General features: G+C 52.0%; 1 protein-coding gene across 1 annotated transcript in view; it reads right to left on the bottom strand.

Moving 5' to 3' along the window:
• Positions 1-324: 324 nt before the first annotated feature.
• Rgma (repulsive guidance molecule BMP co-receptor a) overlaps positions 325-19,251 on the bottom strand; it is a 44,036-nt gene continuing 25,109 nt past the window's right edge. The window contains 2 exon segments of the mRNA NM_001107524.1: positions 325-2,809; positions 10,634-11,151. Of these exon segments, the coding sequence (NP_001100994.1) occupies positions 2,108-2,809; positions 10,634-11,151 (1,220 nt within the window). The 3' untranslated portion in view covers positions 325-2,107.

Raw genomic sequence — 19,251 nt, 5'->3', positions numbered from 1 at the left:
CCTCAGACCATCTGCCTCTCCAACTCTGTTCTAGAAAACAGATCTTAGCCTTCCACCATAGAACACCAGTCTGCTCTCCTGTGACTAGAGCAAGGAAAACGGACCAACCAAGCCTTTCTAGTGGCTCTAGGTGAAGAAGGAAGAAAAGTAATCTCAGTCACCGAGGGCCACGGGGTTAACCAGCTGCATTTCACAGCTCCCACGATTCTGGCACACGCCGCCGTCTTGACACACTTTGTAGTGGGACACACCCATCACCCACCTCGTCTCTCCACCCCACGAGGACCAAAGTCTGTTTAGAAAATAAATTCCAACAGCTCGTCTAAAAGAAAATAACAAAACAAACCAAACTTTACTTGCATTTAGCCATTAATAAATAATTTACAGTATGTACACGCAGTGGTGCTCCACACAGGCCGCAGACATGTGGACTCAGTGAGGGGTCCCCACTTCCAAGCAGAACGTGATCAAACACAACCAAAATAAAGTGCTTCGACTCTTTTACTTCCAACATAGGGATAGCTAAAAAACCAGCAGGGAGGAGAGGGGCGGAGCTGACCCCTCCCAGCTACCCATGTGGTTTTGGCAGGGGTTGGGACCTCTGGGAGGGAGAGGCAGGTTCTGCAGCCTCCTGGCCAGTGTATGGAGAGGTCCCTGGGGAGCAGCACAGGGCTGCTATAAACATTGAGTGGGGCTAGGGTAGGCTCTGCAGGGCCGCTGGCTGGGTGGCCCAGGGGGCTGGCTGTTCTGTTGTGCTGGTCCCTTGGGGGGCCTCTGGAACAGCAGCAGAGTTGGGAATGGCTCTGGGCTCTGTGGGTGGACTCTCGCCTTGAGCTGAAGGAGACCTAGGCTCCCAGTGACAGGCCTCTGGCTGTGGCCAGAGTTGAAAGAAGGTTCTAGTGGGAGGAGAGCCTGCCAGGGTACAGGGTGCAGGAAGGCCTCTTAGATGATGCTCCCCCCAACCCCCACAAAGAAATGCAGACAAAGGGGTTGGGGAGCAGAGCTGCTGACCAGCAGCCAGGAATCTAAGAGGCAAGAGAAAGAGAGCAGAGGACAGGGCAGACCAGCTGGCCCTATCCACTGGGTCTGCTGCTCATGCCCTGAGGTCCCAGGGCCCCTCTGCTGGTGGGGGGCAAGGGTAGGGGTGAAGGATAGGGTAGGGGCAACGATGGCAGGAACTGGAGGATCACGTCTCTGTTGTAACATTCAGAACCAAGCACTTTGATTTCTTAAGTGCAATGGGAGAGGGGCAGAGGGTGGAGCCGGGATCTGAGCCCATGAGAGGTACTGCTTAGACCTCAGGCCAAAACACACCCTCCCTTCAACTGTGGGCCTTTCCAGGCAGGTCCTCGGAAGCAGCACCTCAATCACATCCACAGTAGCTGGATGCACAGGACCGTCTCTGGGTACGTAGCACTGGGTAGGTGGTACCAAGAGGACATAGCCCACTGGCTACAAGGTTACATCCATTTGCTAAAGATACTGAGCAAGGCCCTCTGGGGATCCGTAGATGCTTCCGCCCTACTGATGTGGCGGTCTCGAGGTGTCCCCACGGGCTTAGTGTGTGCGAGTGTGCTTGTGTAACAGTGTGTGCGCGTGTGTGGGAGGGGACAGGAGGCCCCAGAGCGGGTGTGCAGCAGTCAGCCGGGCCTGTCTCAGTGCATTGTGAGAGTGTGGAAGGAGCCGACTTTCCCAGTGTCTCTCTGGTGGTGGGGGTGGGGCTTCAGCTTAGGGGTGGGGCTCTGGTTCGAACATTCACACGGTGGGGTCGGGGTGGAGGGAGCTGCTCTCCCTCACACAACTCTACTGTCACAAAAACACAGCATCAATCACCACAACCTTGTCGCGTGCACTAATCGAGAGGGGAGAGCTGTCCCGCGCCCTTAGCCCTGGCCATAACATTTGAGGACGGCTCTGACGGCACCATGTTCAGGCCGTCAGCTAGAGGCCACCTCCGCTGCTGAAAACACTGGGTCACAGGAAGCCCACCGGCTGGGCTGCATCCTGATGCTGACTTGGACCCTCAGACGAAGGAGAAGCCAAGGGCAGGAGCCCAAGGCTCAGGGCAGAGTCTATACCCTCCTTTGTATCCTACATGGCCAAACGTCTACCAGAACAGAGGCAGCAGGACCAGAAGTGTGACGGTGCCCGGGAGCATCTCGGGGGCCAAGGGAAATGCTGCAGCGGCCACAGCGCCAGGCAGCTCCCGAGTCCTTTCAAACAGGTGTAGCTTGTCCTTGTTGGAGTGGAGCATCTTGCCATCCTCCAAAGCATAGTAGGCGGCCAGCGTGAAGTTCACGTCGCCAGTCGTGAGGAGGTCGAAGACACAGGCCTGGTAGTACAAGTCTTCTACAGGCAGCTTCTCTTTGCACTTGGCCACAGCTGTCTCGTACGGAAATGTCTCGGGGACCACAGGAGAGGGGCTGGCAGCTGCTGGCCTGCGAGGGCTCTCGGCGTTGGCACGGAAAGCCTGGAAGTCGATCTGCTGGTTGAGCGGGCAGCCCCGCAGGCAGAGGTAGAGGCCTTGGCTGTCACGGTCCTCCACGGCGTTGACTACCTCCTCAGGCATCCGGACGGCGAAGGTCAGGTAGCGGCCCACCTGTCTCACCACGATGGTGGTGCCGATGTACTTGGCCTGGATCTCCACGTGCTGGCCTGACACCTTCTCTGTGATCTTCAGGCTGTTGGCTCCGTGTTTATCTCCACCGTTTTTGGAGCCATCGGCAAAGGCGGACGGAAGCTCGTCCATCTCGGCTTGGTATACTTTCTGGTCCACACACTCTTGGAAGTTCTTGAAGATGATGGTGAGCTATGGAAAAAAGATACAGGATCAGGACGTGGGGAGATGAGCCACAGAGATTTTAGGGAACTAGGAGGTACCCCAGGATGTTGTGGACCCTCCCTTCTCCATAATGGTCACAGCTCAGCACCAACCACACTCCTGTACACTTACTATTTTTCTTTGTAACTTTCATATATATACATATTTACTTAGAAAAACTTCTGCTCACTACCATAATTAAAAGCCAAAAAAAAACAAAAAAAAAAACAAAAACCAAAAAAAAAAAAAAACAAACAAAAAAACAACCCAGCTCACTCACTATAGAGAGGCCAACCATTAAGATAAAATAAAAAATAAAACTAAGGGGTCCAATTAAAATTAAAAGGTCCTTCGTCCACTACAATCAGGCTAAAAGCTGCTCCTCACAACATCAGACCCTAAGTTATCCCAACTCATGAGCGCTACCTGATATGGTGAAAGGGGCTTGGGAGCTGTGAGTGGGTTAGGGACCATGAGGGGGACACGTCCTGGGTCACCTGCATGGGTCCCAGGATGAGTGCAAGTGCCTGCAGAAATGAGAGGTCACGGGAGACATGGCCAAGAGGAAAAGGCAAAGTGACTAGGAGGAGAGGAAGCAGCTGCGCGCCAAGGGAAGCCAGCAGCAGCAGGAGCTAGCTGGGAAGGGATGGCCTACTGACACCTTCATGGTCTCGAATGGAGCCCACAAGCCTGCAGAGTAGAGGGCTGCAATGCCCAGAGGTGACTGGAAAGTCCATGCAATGGAGAAGACAGAGGTCATGACCCCAGTGCAATTGAGGATGGGGGTGCAGGGAGGCCATTCCCAAATGGAGCCTATAGGTGAGGGTCTGGGCTGAGCCAATGACAGCTGTCCTTAGATGCACAGACTTTCCCTGTGTTTGGCATTGCAGGCACTGTAGTTATTATTTCTAGTCTCCTGTGGCATTGCAAGGGCAGGTGATCCCATCCCCAGCTTCACGGCTGCTCAGGGCGCTGCTGTAGCTTGCCGCACAGCCACAAAAGGTGGAAGTGGGTAGTTTTAGGTTTCTGACCTCTATCTAGGGCAGTGGTTTTCAACCTGTGGGTCACGACCCCTTCGACCAACTCCTATCTCCAAAAATACTTACGTTATGATCCCTAACAGTATCGACATTTCAATTGTTGAAAGGAGCAACAAGTAATTTTGTGGTGGTGATGGTGGGGTCAGCATAACATGGAGGAACTGTAGTAAAGGGTTGTAGCATTAGGAGGGTTGAAACCCACTGATCTCAGGTCTTATGGCCACCGGTCCATAGGACAGGGGGCCAGGTAGCGTTGGGAGGGGGCTGAGTGCAATGTTCCTGCCTGTCCTCCTGGGTGTGGTGTCTGTCTGTTTCCCAGGGAGGATGAAAAGCTGGAGACATGAACAGTACTGTGGAAAAGAAAGGATAGCTCCCAGCTAGCTGGTGGGGATCCAGAGGGGATACTGACCCCACTGTTATCCCAGTGGATCTACCAACTTAGGGGTCCCAGTTGCCTGACTGGATGCTCTCCCTGGATGCTCAGGTAGCATGTGTGGCAGCAGAGCCACGATGATGCTAACCTGAGAGGGCTCACAGGGTGGCTAAGGGAGTCTCTGGCCCCATAAGCATAGGACCAGGAAAACTGGAATCATTGCTTGGATGGGACCAACAGTAGGAGAGTCAAAGAACTGGGTTCAGGGCCACCCAGGAAGGCCACATGCGGGGCCTGGTGACAGCAGACAGTGGGGAAGTTGCCACAGCTGCAAAGAACCCAGGAGGCCCAGGTAAGCATATTGGCCATAGGCCAGGGCAGTGGGGCCTAGCGGCTTCTGCCCACCTCAGGCTGAGCAGGCCAGGAAGTGTTCAGTTTCAGGAGGAGTTCCTTGGTTCATCACTGTCTTGTTTTGTGGGTCCCCCTTGCTAACCAGGTAGTAAATGGTGGTATGCAGGGGCCATGGGACCTAAGAAGACCTGGAGCCTTGTCTTCTTGCTGTACCACAGGCCCATAGGCAGGAGGGATGAAGGAGATCAGTGGGGCGGGCTACATGTGACTCTCAGGGGCTAGAGTATTTTGGCTGTTTGAAAAAATGGGTTTCTTCCTCCATAGAAATACTAAAACCCAACCCAACCCAACCCAAACCAAACCAAAACCAAAACAACCAACCAAACCAAACCAAAAACCTTACTCCAACATCTTTTTTAGATTCTACTTGTATAAAAACAATCCAGACCAGGCAGTGGTGGTGCACTCCTTTCATTCCAGCACTAGGGAGGCAGAGGTAGGCAAATTATCTGAATTTGAGGCTAACTTGGTTTACAGAGCAAGTTCCAGGATAGCCAGGGCTACACAGAGAAACCCTGTCTCAACAAACAAACAAACAAACAAACAAACAAACAAACAAACAAACAAACCCAAACCCAAAACAAAACACACACAGCCTGGGCTGGATCATACTATTTTTCTTCTTACTTTAAAAGAAACAAAACCTGTGTCAGCTTGGGGTCAGGAGGCCATGTGATGAGTGACCAGCCCCATTCTATTGCTTTGTGGGAGAAAGGGCTGGGGGGTGGGGGGTAGGGCTAAGTCCCCAGAGTGTGAGCCTAGCAGGCACCCGCCACACAGCTTTTTAAGAATGGGACTCTACTTCCTGTTTCCCTCCCCAGGGCTCCCATTTCCAGCATGCACTGGGATGTCAACAGATGCTGGAGCCTGTCCCTCCTGAAGAGTCAAGCCTTGGACGGCCTGAAAATGCAGCTGCTCTCCGGTTCCTGACCTACGAAAATGGCGCCTTCATGCAGCACAGGCACAGAGGTGGCCCGGCCAGGGTGGTCTGGGAAGTGGGTGGTCCTGCCACCGGAGGGGTGCCAGGGTGAGGGATACTGGTGCTCTTGTTTGGTGCGTAAGGCCACACAGACGTGGGGAAGGGTCTCCTGCTCTCCAAGTGTCAGCACTCCCCTTGGGACAGGAAAGGTTGGTGTGGCCTCAGCCCCCATCTCGAATGGAGACAGCCTCCTGGAAGGCTGACAGGCTGCCTGACTCCTTGGCACTTGTGCCAGGGACCACAAGTAACAACATGAAGGGGGCCTGTCGAAAGCCTGGCGGCCTGCTGCCAACCCACCATGGATGGATGATTTTCTGCCTTTGGTGTCCTCTTTTTCAAAGGGGCCCCTGAACTTCACACACACACACACACACACACACACACACACACACACACACACACACACACACACACACACACACACACACACGGTGTGTGGGGTGGAGAGAGGGAGTGAGTAAGGGAGGGAAGGAGGAAGGGAGGAGAGAATGTTAATGGTGTCATCTAAAGCCAAGGGCTGCAAGGGGCGGGGATACAGGAGGGGGCAAGAGTTCATGACCCCTGGAGGTCACTGACCTGAGCAGATGAAGTAGATAGTGTAACTGGTTTCTGAGTGCAAGGGGGAAACAAACAGGGGTGAAGAGGGTGGGGGTGAGGGAGTAGAAGAGTTGAGTTCCTACCCTCAGTTTCTTTGCCTATAAAATAGGCACAACCAGTCAAACTGGGAGGAGGCCTTGGAGAGGGCTAACGGCAGTTCCCTGGGAATGACCAAAGCCCCGAGTGAGACACCGTACAGAGACAGACTTTTTTTTTCTATTCTATTTTTCGGAGCTGGGGACCGAACCCAGGGCCTTGCGCGTGCTAGGCAAGCGCTCTACCACTGAGCCAAAACCCCAACCCCCAGAGACAGACTTTTGCATGCAGCTTTTACAACAGCGGCTGGGCAAGGTTTCCAGGTGGTGAGCTCGTGTGTGTGTGTGTGTGTGTGTGTGTGTGTGTGTGTGTGTGTGTGTGTGTGTGTGTGTGTGTGTGTGTTGTGGCTGCTGGAGCTAGAGTCTGTGCTCTGTGGGAGAAGGTCCCCAGAGACTCTACCACTCTGGGGTTGAAATTCTCTTACATCTGTTGCTTTCCTGGGGTGCTATGTTCTCCATTCCTTCCCTGGGATTCCAGGGGTCAGCTCAGTGGCAAACCCTACAAGTTCCCTGGGCAGAGCCAGGAGTTAAGCCAGGGAAGACACAGCATGGCACCAAGAGGCTGGCATGAGGGGAACTCCATGTTGCTGAATCAGAGAGCACACATACACTTGGGAGCTCCAAGAATGGCAGAATGCCAAGGCACTGGAAACTGGCCACTGAGGTAGCTCACCTGGGGACCACAGGGCTCTCAGTCTGGTCTGAGTTTTGAGTTTGACTTGGCTACAGATACCAACAGTGTCACTGTCTGGTCTCTAGCAGAGCCAAGCTGATGGGGTCTGAGAGTTGTCAGCCTGCTGTGATCAAAAGTCTGGGTCACAGAGGAAGGGCTGGGCTGGTCAAGCCCTGCCACTCAACCCCATACCATTCTGGAAGTCTCCATGCTGGCCTGGGTGGGGAAGGCCTCCCATTTTAACTCAGGCAGCTCTCTGGTGCCCTGATCCCTGCATCATATGTAGAGGGAGTGAACGAATCACAGAACCAAATCAACGATCAATCCACTTGGTTTGTGGACAGCGTTACCGTGTTGAGGGCTGGGGTCTAGGTGTACCTCAACTGTGCAGGTGTTTAAGGCCACACTGCCTCTAGTACACTGCCAGTCCCGAGTTGACAGAGGTCAGGCCTCCCTGGTCAGGTTCAGCTCTGTGTTTGTTCTCTGTTGTCACTGGTGATCACACCTCCCTCGAGAGGAGCAGCAGTAGCCACTTGGAGACCCCCATCCCTTTTGTATCCTCAAGTCTCCCCTTGTGCCCAGATGCCAGCCCTCTGGAGGTCACAGCATGGGGCAGGGAGGCTGGGTCCCTTCCAGAGCTGCATTTGTGGGTGCAATTAGAAGCCACTGCCTCAGGCTCCCAGGATTCATTTATCTTGGCTCTGAGGAAGGAGGGTGGTAAGCAGCTGAAAGCTGCAGGAAGGTGTTTGGATTCGTGCCTGGGGTACCTTAAGTCTTCTGAGGGCCAGGCGAGGGAAGGGGAAGGGGAAGAGGGGGGTTTTGGCTCTGGCCACAGATCTGCTTGCCTGCTAGGCAGCCTGACCTGGTGCTATGAGCATGGAAGGGCAGCCACGGTGAAGACCCGTCTGTTTTCTACCCAGTAGGTGGGCCCAGAAAGAACTCCTTTGGTAGGTCAGGGCCACCAGAGCAGAAGGAAGTGGCATTGATGGAGCATTTTTTTCTGGCTGCCAGGTCACCTCACTGTCCTCTTCTAGGGTGTGGCAGAGAGAGAAGGAACAGAAACAGCCTTGTGGGCCAGCCTGGCATTGCCTAACATGTGGTCTTCCAACACATTCCTCCTGGGGAAATAGACCTACTGTCTCCTAGCCAGCCTAGAAAACCTGGGGGACTATGGTGACCGGGCAGGTAGCACATAGAGGCCAGGCCTGAGGGGGTCAGACCTATGCCCGCTGTCTGACAGCACTATCCTCTCACCTCAATACCTTAGCTCCTGGCAAGTCTGAGATCACTGGAGACCTTCCCCCTCCCCTAGCAGAGTAAGCAGGGGAGGGAGACTCTTTGGAGGGTAGGAGTATCCTCATGCCTGGGAAATGGGGTCCTTAGCTGTCTCTGGCACTGACCAGTGAGCAGGACCTGAGACCTGCCACCCAAACATTGAGCCCTCCTTGGAGGAGAGAGAGAGAGAGAGAGAGAGAGAGAGAGAGAGAGAGAGAGAGAGAGAGAGAGAGAGAGCGCGAGGGAGCGGCCCTCAGTGGATTCCACGGCAAGAGAGAACATGCCAGGTTCAGGAGCTGCCCTTTCCGAGGTCAACCCTACCTTGTTATTTCCCACCAACTGCATCTCAGGTAGGGAAGTCCCTTTGCCTCCTGGAACCTCCCGTCTGGTCAAAAGGAGCTACACTAGGCAGTCAGGGCTAGCCCCAAGGAGGAGTGAGAACTTCTGGAGAGCCTCTTGGGTACTCTGTGAAGCTGGTCCGTGCTCCATCTCACCGCTCTCTCCCGTTTCAGGTGCTCAAGGCTCTCTCTGCCTCTCAGCATCCAGTTAAGTCAAGGAGACACAGGGGAGACACAGGGCACAGGACTCCAGCAGCAGCTTCAGCTGCTCAGCCATCCCGTCCCACAGCTGTGGCCTCTGAACCTGCACTGAGACTACTGCATGACCTGTTTGTTGTTTATTGAGACAAAGCCTCACACAGTCCAGGCTCCTTTCAAACTCACTACATAGGAAGAATAACGCTGAGCTAAGGATCCTTCCGCTCTGTTTCCTAAGACCTGGGATTACACGGTTGTGCCACCGTGTTGAGTTTTGTGTGGTGCTGGGGACTAAATGCTAGACCAGCAATCTCATGGCTCAATTATATTCCCAGACCCTACTGAGGGCTTTAAAAAATAACCCATGTCCAACCTCACCCAGAGACGCAGTGGTCAAACCAGCCGGGGGAGGGTGGGGGGGTGTGCATGCTGGAGCTCGGGGGCTGTGTTTATAAATGCAGCCAAAGAGGCAGGTGAGGCCACCGGTCCAGAGAGAGGAACACAGACCACACACTCCTTTGACTGTTTCTGTTTCCTTCTGTGGTTTTTTTGAGACACGGTTTCTCTGTGTCGCCCTGGCAGTCCTGGAATTCTCTCTCCCTCGCCACAGACCAGCCTGACCTTGAACTCAGATCTGCCTGCCTCTGTCTCCCAAGGGCTGGGATCAAAGGCAAGGCATGCACCACCATTACCCAGTCTTTGATTGAGTTTTAACAACAACCCAATCTGGGGGATAAGACCATTCCAAAGGTTTGAGAATAAGTGTTTTGGGAGCATTCCTTAACTTTGTATTTATATGTGTGTTTTTGCATGTGAAGTGGACCTGGGTCCATGGATGTGTGGAGGCCAGAGGTCAATAAAGATGTCTTCCTCAATTCTCTGCTGTTTTGATACAGGGTCTCTCGTTGAGCCTGGAGCTCACCAATTCAGCTAGACTGGTTGGCCAGTGAGCCACGGGCTTTCTGTCTGTTTTCCCAAGGCTTACAGCACATGCTACTGCATGGCTGTCCATGTGGGTGCTGGGGACCTAAATTCAGTCCTCGGACCTGTGTGGCAAGCCCTTTACTGACTGAACTCTAACACCATAGTTTGAGAACCAGAGGGCTAGTAGGAAATCCATTTCCCATCTTGGCCTGTGCTGCATGACACGCGGGTATAAACAGGAACACATATATTAGAAGCTAAGTTCTTCAAATGCTTGTCCTGACTGTACCCAATCCGCTAATACACAATTTTATATCTGTGTCATGCTTGGCTAATTCTTGTGCTATTTTGCCCAGTTAAAAAGTGTACGTGTTTAGGGCTGACCACTTGGGACCGGGTAATGTGTCGTTTCTGGAGAAGACTGGTTCTCCATCCCTCAGCAGCTACTGACTGACTATACGAACAAGCAGCACTCGAGGGACTCAGTGGATGATGTGTTCACACCACATTATAAAAAACACGTCTATGTCACGACGATCAAAGGAGAGGTCGACATCCTGAGAGGTAGGGAGGGACACATGAGTTGGAGTGGGGACAGATGTAAATACAGTCCTCATGTGTGAAATACTCAAACAAACAAGCAAATAAACTTATATATTTTATAGGGCAGTTTCTGACACCAGAATAGTCTCACTACTCTCTCTTGAGCAGGGTCTATTTAGTCTGAGAAACACCACACTAGAGGCAAAAATACAGGCATAGTTGTAAGTTGGTTTATCTTCTGACAAGGAGTCTCCAGAAGATTCCTTTCTAAACCATTTGTTTCTTCACTGACCACAGTGGTGCCAACAGTACCTGAAGAGTATGACCCTGCAGGCCTGGCCCAGTTACCTCCCCAGAGCCTCTTACCTTGCTGGTGGCAGTGGCGGCAGAGCCGGGCAGCACAGGTGTATTGGTGACCTGCACGTTCAGGTAATTATTGTCGATGAGAGGCCAAGCGCCTTGCACCTTACATGTCTGGAAGTGGTCTGTGAAAGTCCTGAGGTGTGGGTCCCCAAAGAGGCCGCAGTGAGTGTAGTTGGGGGCAGCTGAGTGCTTGTGGAAACTCTTCTCATAGTGGCAGATCTCGGGGCTATCTGAGCGCTCCTGGCTGTCCCCAGCTGGCGGGAGCGTGCGCACTCGAGGCTGTGAGGTGGGGCCATCCTTGGAGCAGTTGTGCTGGCTCATGAGGTCCTCTATGCCATGGACAGCCGAGTGGTAAGCCAGGTCGCCCCGGCAGGTGCGGGCTGTCCGTCGCGTGCACAGGGCGTAGGTGCGCAGGGCAGCACAGAACTCGGGCACGTCGTCAGAGGCAGGGGCGTGGCTGCCTGACGACGTGGCGCTCCAGAACTCAGAGTTGCACTTGAGGATCTTGCAGGGAGAGATAGCTATGGAGAAAAACAGATGTGCCATCATGTTGGACCCTTTTCTACAGATCTCTCTGGGTGAGAGGTGCAGGGAGACCTTACCTGAGATGGAGCAAAGTTCTTTCTCAGTGAACTGGGGAGTAACTTTATCCAGTCTCTTCCTCATGGCCTGCTATGGTAAGAAGGGTCCAGACACTCAGACCAGATCGCAGAAAAGGGACTGCATTTGTTTTCAGCAGGATGGTGGTCACTGACCAACCATCCTTGGGCATAAAAAGAAAAAAGCCACTACACAAGAAAGAAAATAAGACAACAAGATATTCTCTTATACTTTATAGCTATCTCCTGGAATTCCAGCGAAAACAACAGGAATTTGATAGGTATTTAGATACAACTGCTGATATGTGCCCCTGCTCCTGCCACTGTGAGATCCCGAAGCTATCCACCTATTCACACTCATTTGAAATAAGGGCCAACAGTAAGACCTACTGTGTGAATCTGCTGAATGTTAAATGACTGATCTCACACAGCTACGGGACCAAGAGCCCCTGCTCACACACAGCAGTTCTAAGACAACCTTATCAACCAATCCATCCCCCAGTCCCTCCGCCAGGTCAGAACAATGACACAATACCTTGTTGACTTCAACCTTTCTGGGAGGATCTCTCCTGTGTACCGAGGACCTCACCTACCACAGGTCTTAGACCTCACTCTCTACAAATCCTGTCTCTACTGGACTAGCTCCAAGGGACAGTTTCTTGGCTGGGCAGAGAACACTATCAAACTCAATGTTGGCTGCTAGGACAATTGTACCACACCACAGAGGAACTGGCTTCCTTGGTCATCTTCCTCTCGCCTGCAGTCTGGGAAGCTAACGGCAAGAGTTACCTTTGAATCTGCTTACGTGTGGAAGCCAGAGGACATCGTTGGGGAGTTGGTCCTTGCGTTCTACCTTGTTGAAGCAGGCTATCTGGTTGCCCCTGCTATGCTCCCCACCCTAGGCTGGCCAGCCCATGAGATTCTGGGGGAACCCCCGTCCCCACATCTTTACTTCCCATTCTCTGTGGTGGTATACTGGTGTTACAGACCTGTGTGTGACTTTAGAGCTTCTCGCATGGGTTCTGGGGATTGAACTCATGTGCTCAGGCTTGAGTGTACAGCACTCCCCTGGGCCATCTTGTTGGCAAATAAAAGTTAGGAACCTTGAGATCTTAAGAGATGGCCATGCCTGAGAACTGATTCTTTAACATACTTAACATATCTACATCTTGATCTGGACACGAGCAACCAACCTATCCTTTCCTGGTCTTCTAGATTCTTCCATACAATCGACAGTGACAATGAGTGGCCAGGCATGTATCCCTGCGGCAAGATAAAAGTTTCTATGTATAGTCTCAGGATAAAGGACCTGGAGGTCCAGCCAGAAGGCTGAGTGAGGGTCACGGCTCACTTCTGGCAAGGGAGGTATCTAAAGGGAAAGGGGTCTTGTTCCAGCTACTCCAGGCTGGACTACCAACTTAGCTTGTAACCTTGGAAAATTCGGTTTGTTTCTCTGCTGTCTGACTTTCTTATAAAATCAACCTTTACATCAAAACAAGAAGTAAAATCTTGGAGGGCAGGCTGATGGGAGTGATCACTCATCCCAGCAGGGTCCCTTGGTCTGTAACAGTGCCTGCTGATCTCTCACTGGGGCTCTGACCTACTTTGGGGATGGGGTGCTTGCAACCTTTTCTTAAAGGCACATGCCCCGTCACACACCTGAGTTGTGATGGCTGGAATGTGAAGAGCCCCATAGGCTCATGCATTTGAGTGCTTAGTCAATGTGAGTGAGACTGTTTGGGAAGGATCAGGAGGTGCGGTCTGTTTGGGAGGTGTGTCACTGGGAATAGGTATTGGGTTTTCAAGAGTCTCTGGCAAGTCCAGTGTCCCTCCCCACCCCTCTCCTGCTTGTGGATCATGATGCAAAACTCTCAGCTATTGCTCTAGCACCATGCCTGCCTGCTTCCTGCCATGATGATCATGAACTAACCCTCTAAAATTGTGAGCAAGCCCTCAATTAAATGCTTTCTTTTGTAAGAGCTGCCTTGGTCACTGCCCTTCACAGCAGTAGAACAAAGACACGAGCGTAAAGAAGTCCCACACCATCTTGAGACTCAGGCTTCAGACTCAGAGCCAGGCTACCCGTGCTTTCAATAGCGCTGGTAAACAAGTTCCTTTCGGTTGGTACCTGTTGGACTTGTTTTTCTTTTAGTTTGAGAAGAGTTATGCATTATTTGTGCATTAGGGAAAATGTTTGATAGAAGACATCAGTTTCCCCATTTTTATAGCTTTGGTTATATATCAAAGAAGGCTGACTTCCATGAGACTAGACATGGCGGTACTGTTCACAATCTTAGTGCCTGAGAGGCAACAACAGCAGGGTTGGCAAGTTCTGGGACAATCAAGGTGACACAGTGATAACCTGTCTTTAAATAATCAAAATATGACTGGTGAATCAGTCTGTTGGTGCCTGCTCTGGAGGGGAGGAGGGCAGCCATGGAGCAGTGCGAGACTCCCTAAAACGTGGTCTCCCATCCAAAATGCATGCTCCTGGCATCCACAACCTGTAGCATCTGAGGGCCCAGCCTGTGTGGAGGTGGAAAGCCCTGGATATTACCCATCCAGAAGGAGGTGAAGTGAGGCAAAAAGGTATGTGTGAGCAGAGGCACAGAGAAACTGCTGCACGGGTGGCCCCACGCCCTTCATCTTGGCTCCAAAGACCTTTGCTCACCCAAGTCCTGGGAGCAGAATGTTGGCTTGCCACCCTGCTGTCTCAGAATCACAGAAAGGGGTGCTGAGAAAAACACCACAGACCTGACCGGAACCTACATGGGTTCAGTTCACCTCACGCTCACTATGGTGACAGGAACAAAGATGGAGGGGCCCTCTACCGCCCATGCCACAGTCCCTTCTAGAGCCTCCTGTCCTTCTGAGCTGGCCATCTCCAAATCAGGCTACCTGCACAGCTGTGGTTGACATGGCAACAGGGGCCACTCTTGGGGCACTCTCACACGAGGCATTAGGTCCTTGCTCCTGGGGGAAGCTAAGGGACCCTAAGTGAATGCCTCTGTCTCATTCGCTCCATTTCTCAGCGATGTGGGGATGCGGACCGAGGAAACAGCGCTGAGGAGAGCATGTGAAGTGTCAGGCGGCAGGAAGACACGGGGCTCCATTTCGGTTCTAACAGTTGTGAGGACCCGACTCTGCCTCGGTTTCATTATCTGCAGAGTGCCATGCTCCCATCGTGCTGAGGCCCAGCGGAACACAACAAGCAGGGTCCCCAGCCTAACAAGGAGACAGTGTTCTGAGGCTAGAAGTGGACTGTAGGAGACAGAAGAGTGTGGATGACAGTCGGCCTCCCTCTGTCCTCCATAGCAGAATGGTCCAGCCCTGCCTCAACTAGGGGTTAGCCCTTCCTCCCTCTTCCGTGCTCCCAGAGGCCTGAGTTGCAGTCTGGAACTCAGTGGATCTCCCTTTGCACCCAGACTCATATCACCCCAACTGGGCAGTTCCTTCAGTCCACTGACCACTTATACCCATCTTGGACCACCTCAGGGGGACCAGCTGTCCAAGGCACCGATGTTGTCAGCCCATTGCCTCCTTTTCAGCAGGCCGTGTGCTATGAATTGAACCCCATCTCTCCCGGCAAATCAGCCCCAATGCCTAACACAAGAGCATCTGGTCTCTGAGACATGACTAGGCTGAGGTGAGGTTATGAAGACGAAGTCCCATCATGCCATTACTCCCCTTCTAAGGAACACTGGTATTGGTATTCTGTCTAAGCTCCGCCCCCACAGTTACCTGGCAACAGCCAGCTGTGCCTGACTATAAAGGGGTCTGCTTGCCCCTCCTCCCTCTCTTGCTCTTTCCTGCTCTTCCTCTTCTCCTGCCTTCTTTGTCCCTGTCCCTTCTCTCCCTATCCTCCACCCCTTTGCATCCACTTGGCATGGCTGGACTCCTTTCCTCCCTTCTTCTACTCCTCTTCTCCAAATCTTTTCACTTGGAACCATGTTGGTTTGTTTGTGCTCTGTCCGGGTACAAGCTGAGATTTAAACTCTAACCTTGCCATCTTTCTCTTCGCTTTGAGAAGATGCTAAAGTTGGTGGTCTGCAAGCCAGGAAGAGGTTCTCCCTGCAACCAAAGCTGGTTCTGCTGGCCCTACTTTCAGAACCATGAGAAGTAAGTGGGAATTGTGTGGTGCCATTGTTCCATAGACTGAATCCACCTCTCCCTCATTTCCTTCATCGACGGCAGCCACCGTCGATGGGGCATCATCTGGCCAGGCATCAAAGGTCTAGGCAGGTTTCGTTTCACTCTGTTCCTCCTGTCACATTATGAGAGCCTGTTCCCAGGGTGACCTGGGCTTGGCACGATCCCCTTGATTCTGCAGAAAGCCAGGGTATTGATCAAGAAGTGGCAAGTAAGCTCTTGCCTCTCTGCCTGGTGACTCCTGCCCCTCCTGCTTGGGTGACCTATGCCCCAGCCTGATTCAGAGCACCCATTAATCCCCTCCCCACACACATACTAGGCACTTCTTGGAGGATTGAACGGTCAGAGGGCTGGGCTCCTGAACTTGTCCAGTCTATTTTGTCCTTGCTAGGGAGCAAACGCAGAAACTTTGGATTCTGTGCAAGAAAGAAAAATGTGGGGCACTTGTAATTAATTCCTCCACTCAGAGAGACGCAGGGAAGACTGAGTGTCAGCTAACAGCAGGCGACAGATTTGTGTCACAGGTTACACCTAGTCAGTCTCAAAAACATGGGGACCATGCTTAGGGGGCATTTTGGGTTTGGGGCAGGTATCCAGGGTCAAACCCACTGTTGTGTGACCTCTTTGAGTCACGATCATGCAATGGGGGGTGGGGCAGGGCTAGAAGTGCTGACTAAGCAAAGCCTGCAGAACTCAAGAAAGAGGCTCCAAGAAAGAATTTTGTACTGTTAACTTTGTTCAACCGGTCATGAGCACTACTCATGTGGCCTGAAGACCTACCATGTGCCAGATGTGTGCACACTGCCTTTAATTCTGCCACGGTTCCAGGACTTGCTGTTCCCTTCAACAGACAAGCAAAAAGGTGCACAGACCTTGAAGGACTTTTTCCTTAGTTTCCTTGACACAGGCAGGATGTAACCACAGCTCTGAGTTCCCAAACCGCTTTCATCTCAGGCCCTCAGTACTACCCTGGGGGCAGGAATTTCCACCTTCATTGTACCAGTGGGAGGCCTGGGGGTGGAGCTGCCTTAGACTGCACTGGTCTTGGGACTGCTTCTAAGTTAGATTTCCTTTTTCTCCCTTTCTCTGTGTGGGGGTATGCAGGTTTTGTCCCTCCCCACATTTGTGAGTGAGTGAGTGTGTGTGTGTGTGTGTGTGTGTGTGTGTGTGTGTGTGTGTGTGTGTTGTACAGAGGTTGATGTCAGGTGCCCTATCTTAGTTTTTGAGACAAGGTCTCTCTCTGAAGCTGAGCTTGTGGTTCGGGCTGGACTGGGTAACCAGCCCTCAGGATCCTCCTGCTCACACGCTCCCAGAGCTGGGGTTACAGACATGCGCTTGGGATCTGAGTTCAGGCCCTCAAGTTCTCACACCAAGCACGTTATCTACTTGGCCTCGTCTCTACGTTTTTCAAAGCACACTCACTACAAGCCTTTCCTCAAGAAACCGTCTGAGATGGTCAGTTCCCCAGTGCCTCAAATACTACGGTCTGTGGCCCTGCCTGCTTCCGTTGTCACAGTACAAATGGACTCTGTGCCCCACGCCTCCAGCAGAAAGGTTTGTGGAGGGCTGCCGACACGGTGCTGCTGAGAAATGACCTATCTTTGGCTCTTGAGGATTCCTCTGCTGCCTGCCCCATAGCTCTGAGACCTTAAACTAGCCTTGTGGATCCACACTGGGGCTTCAGAAAAAGGCTCAACTCTCCCACAGTGGGGCTCAGAGCTCACAGCAAGGCAGCAGTTTGCAAGCTGATACTGACAGTGATAAGTTGGGGCCAGGAGTGGCTGTGCCCAGTGAGTGCCCTCTGCTACTTCTTCAGATGGTAACCTGACTCCGAGGTCTGTCTGTCCGAAGTGATATACATACAGCTGTCATTTCTTAAGGACCTTGTGGAGGGACCTCAAAGATGCCAAGGCTGGACTGTCCTCCTGGGCTGTAAGCTGAGAGGCTCCTGCACTCTACTGCACAGAGGCCGCAACCTGCACCCTATGTCCACTGCACTAAATCACCCATTGCAGGCTGCTTAGAGGTCAGGAACCTATAGGCAACCTGGCCCGGCATCAAAAGCAGAGGCTTCAGGGTCCCCATCAGAAGTCCCCAAGAGGCTGATTTATTTATGTGTAATATATTTTTCTTTTCCTTCCTTCTCCTTTTTTTTCTTAAAGGAAGAGATTCCAAGCAGTAAATTGGAACTTCTGAGGCCAGTGTCACAAACACAGTGTGTAACACACAGCTTGTGCAAACAAGGGAGAGCCAGCCTTTCTGAGCAAGTCCTCAATGCTTTCTGCTTGGCAGAAGGATACTCACTGCCCCACGGCGGCAGGCTACTGCTTTTTCTGGGCATTGCACACAAAAGAGTGGGGCTCACCTCATCTGGTGGCCAATACGCCCAGAGTGGACACGATTAGAAGTTCAAACATTTTCCTATTTCTTTTTTTTAAAAAAATTGTGTGTGTGTGTGTGTGTGTGTGTGTGTGTGTGTGTGTGTATTGTGTGGACATGCATGTGCAGGTGTATATCCGGTAGCATGTTGTGGAGGTTTGAGAACCATTAGGAGTCAGTCTCCTACCACGTTGGGTGGGACTCTAATTCAGTTGGTCAGTATTGGTAAACCCCTTCAACCTTCTGAGTCATTCAGCTGCCCTGCTTTTTTATTTCTAACTATTCTGGGGCTGAGGAAGTTTCTGGGGTCCACTTTGACTCACTGCCTGGAGAATTACCTCATCACAGTACAAAACCTCACAGAGCCTGATGCCCTCCATCAGAAGGCACTGTGTGCTTTGCACAGTTTGTTTTGATTTACCATTAATCCTCTAACACCCAGGATTAGCTATTATCCTGAGAATGATATCTGGATTGATGGAATCCAGAGTCCTGCCTGGACTCACCCACAGGAAACCCCTGAACTGAATGTGTCCTACAATCACTAGGGCAGAGAGGGTTCTTCTTGTCCCGGATTCTTCCAGTCGCTTCTCAGGGTGTCCCTTCTATGCCCTTTTGTAGAGCCACACAGATCTGGGCTAAAATGTTAACGACCCCACATTGGTATTTGATATACAAGGAGCTGCTCCCAGGCTTCCGTCCCAGTGCTACCTTCTCGGGTGTGAGGCAGCAACTGCTTCTCTGAGAGCCTTGAGTAATCTGTCCTGCTTCATTCAGGGCCTCAGGAAGGTGGCTACCAAACGCATCTTTCCTGCATCTGTCCATCAATTTCCCATAAACAGGCTCTCCTCATCTTTATCCCGTCACCCTCTCACTCAGGTCTTCTATTTCTAACCATTCTGGGGCTGAGGAAGCTTCTGGGGTCCCCCTTGACTCTTACTACCTGGTGAATCACCTCTCGACCATTTCCGCTGATACATCACACCTCCATCCAGACTCGGATGAAACATTCCAGAATTTGTAAGGCCAGCCCTGCCTAAGCACAGAGTGTGTTCCGAGAACAGCATTCGTCACTGAAAGTATCTTTTGAGATTTCAGATGTCATGTGCACCCTCCCAACAGCTGTGTCCAACTCTGTCTGGTGGAAACTGGGGACTCCCATGTACCCAGGGTTCTGGGAGCATGAATTTCCCATGGCTAGCCACTCACACTTTAAAGGCTGAGCTCCACAGTGCCTTCCAATTGCACTGAGCCACAGGGCTCAGGCTCAGATGTCATTATTTATCTGTGGATAGCAGCCCCTCTGGGAGGCAGAAAGGCAAAGCAAGATCTCACAATCCTAAAAGGTCCTGCACGGTAAAAAAATAAATAAATAAAAAAATAAAATCTTCGCACTAGTACAGCATCAGCTCCGTGTGTTCTCAGGTCCTCCTTTGAGCTGTTAATCAAGCCCAATCTTTTGGAATAATAGCCTGCTTATTACCACCCCGTTTG

Source organism: Rattus norvegicus, chromosome 1 (genome assembly GCF_021556685.1).
Source record: "Rattus norvegicus strain SHRSP/BbbUtx chromosome 1, alternate assembly SHRSP_T2T, whole genome shotgun sequence".
NCBI classification, from domain to species: domain Eukaryota; kingdom Metazoa; phylum Chordata; class Mammalia; order Rodentia; family Muridae; genus Rattus; species Rattus norvegicus.
Note: the sequence above shows the minus strand (reverse complement) of the source record. Positions and strands in the feature narration are given on the sequence as shown.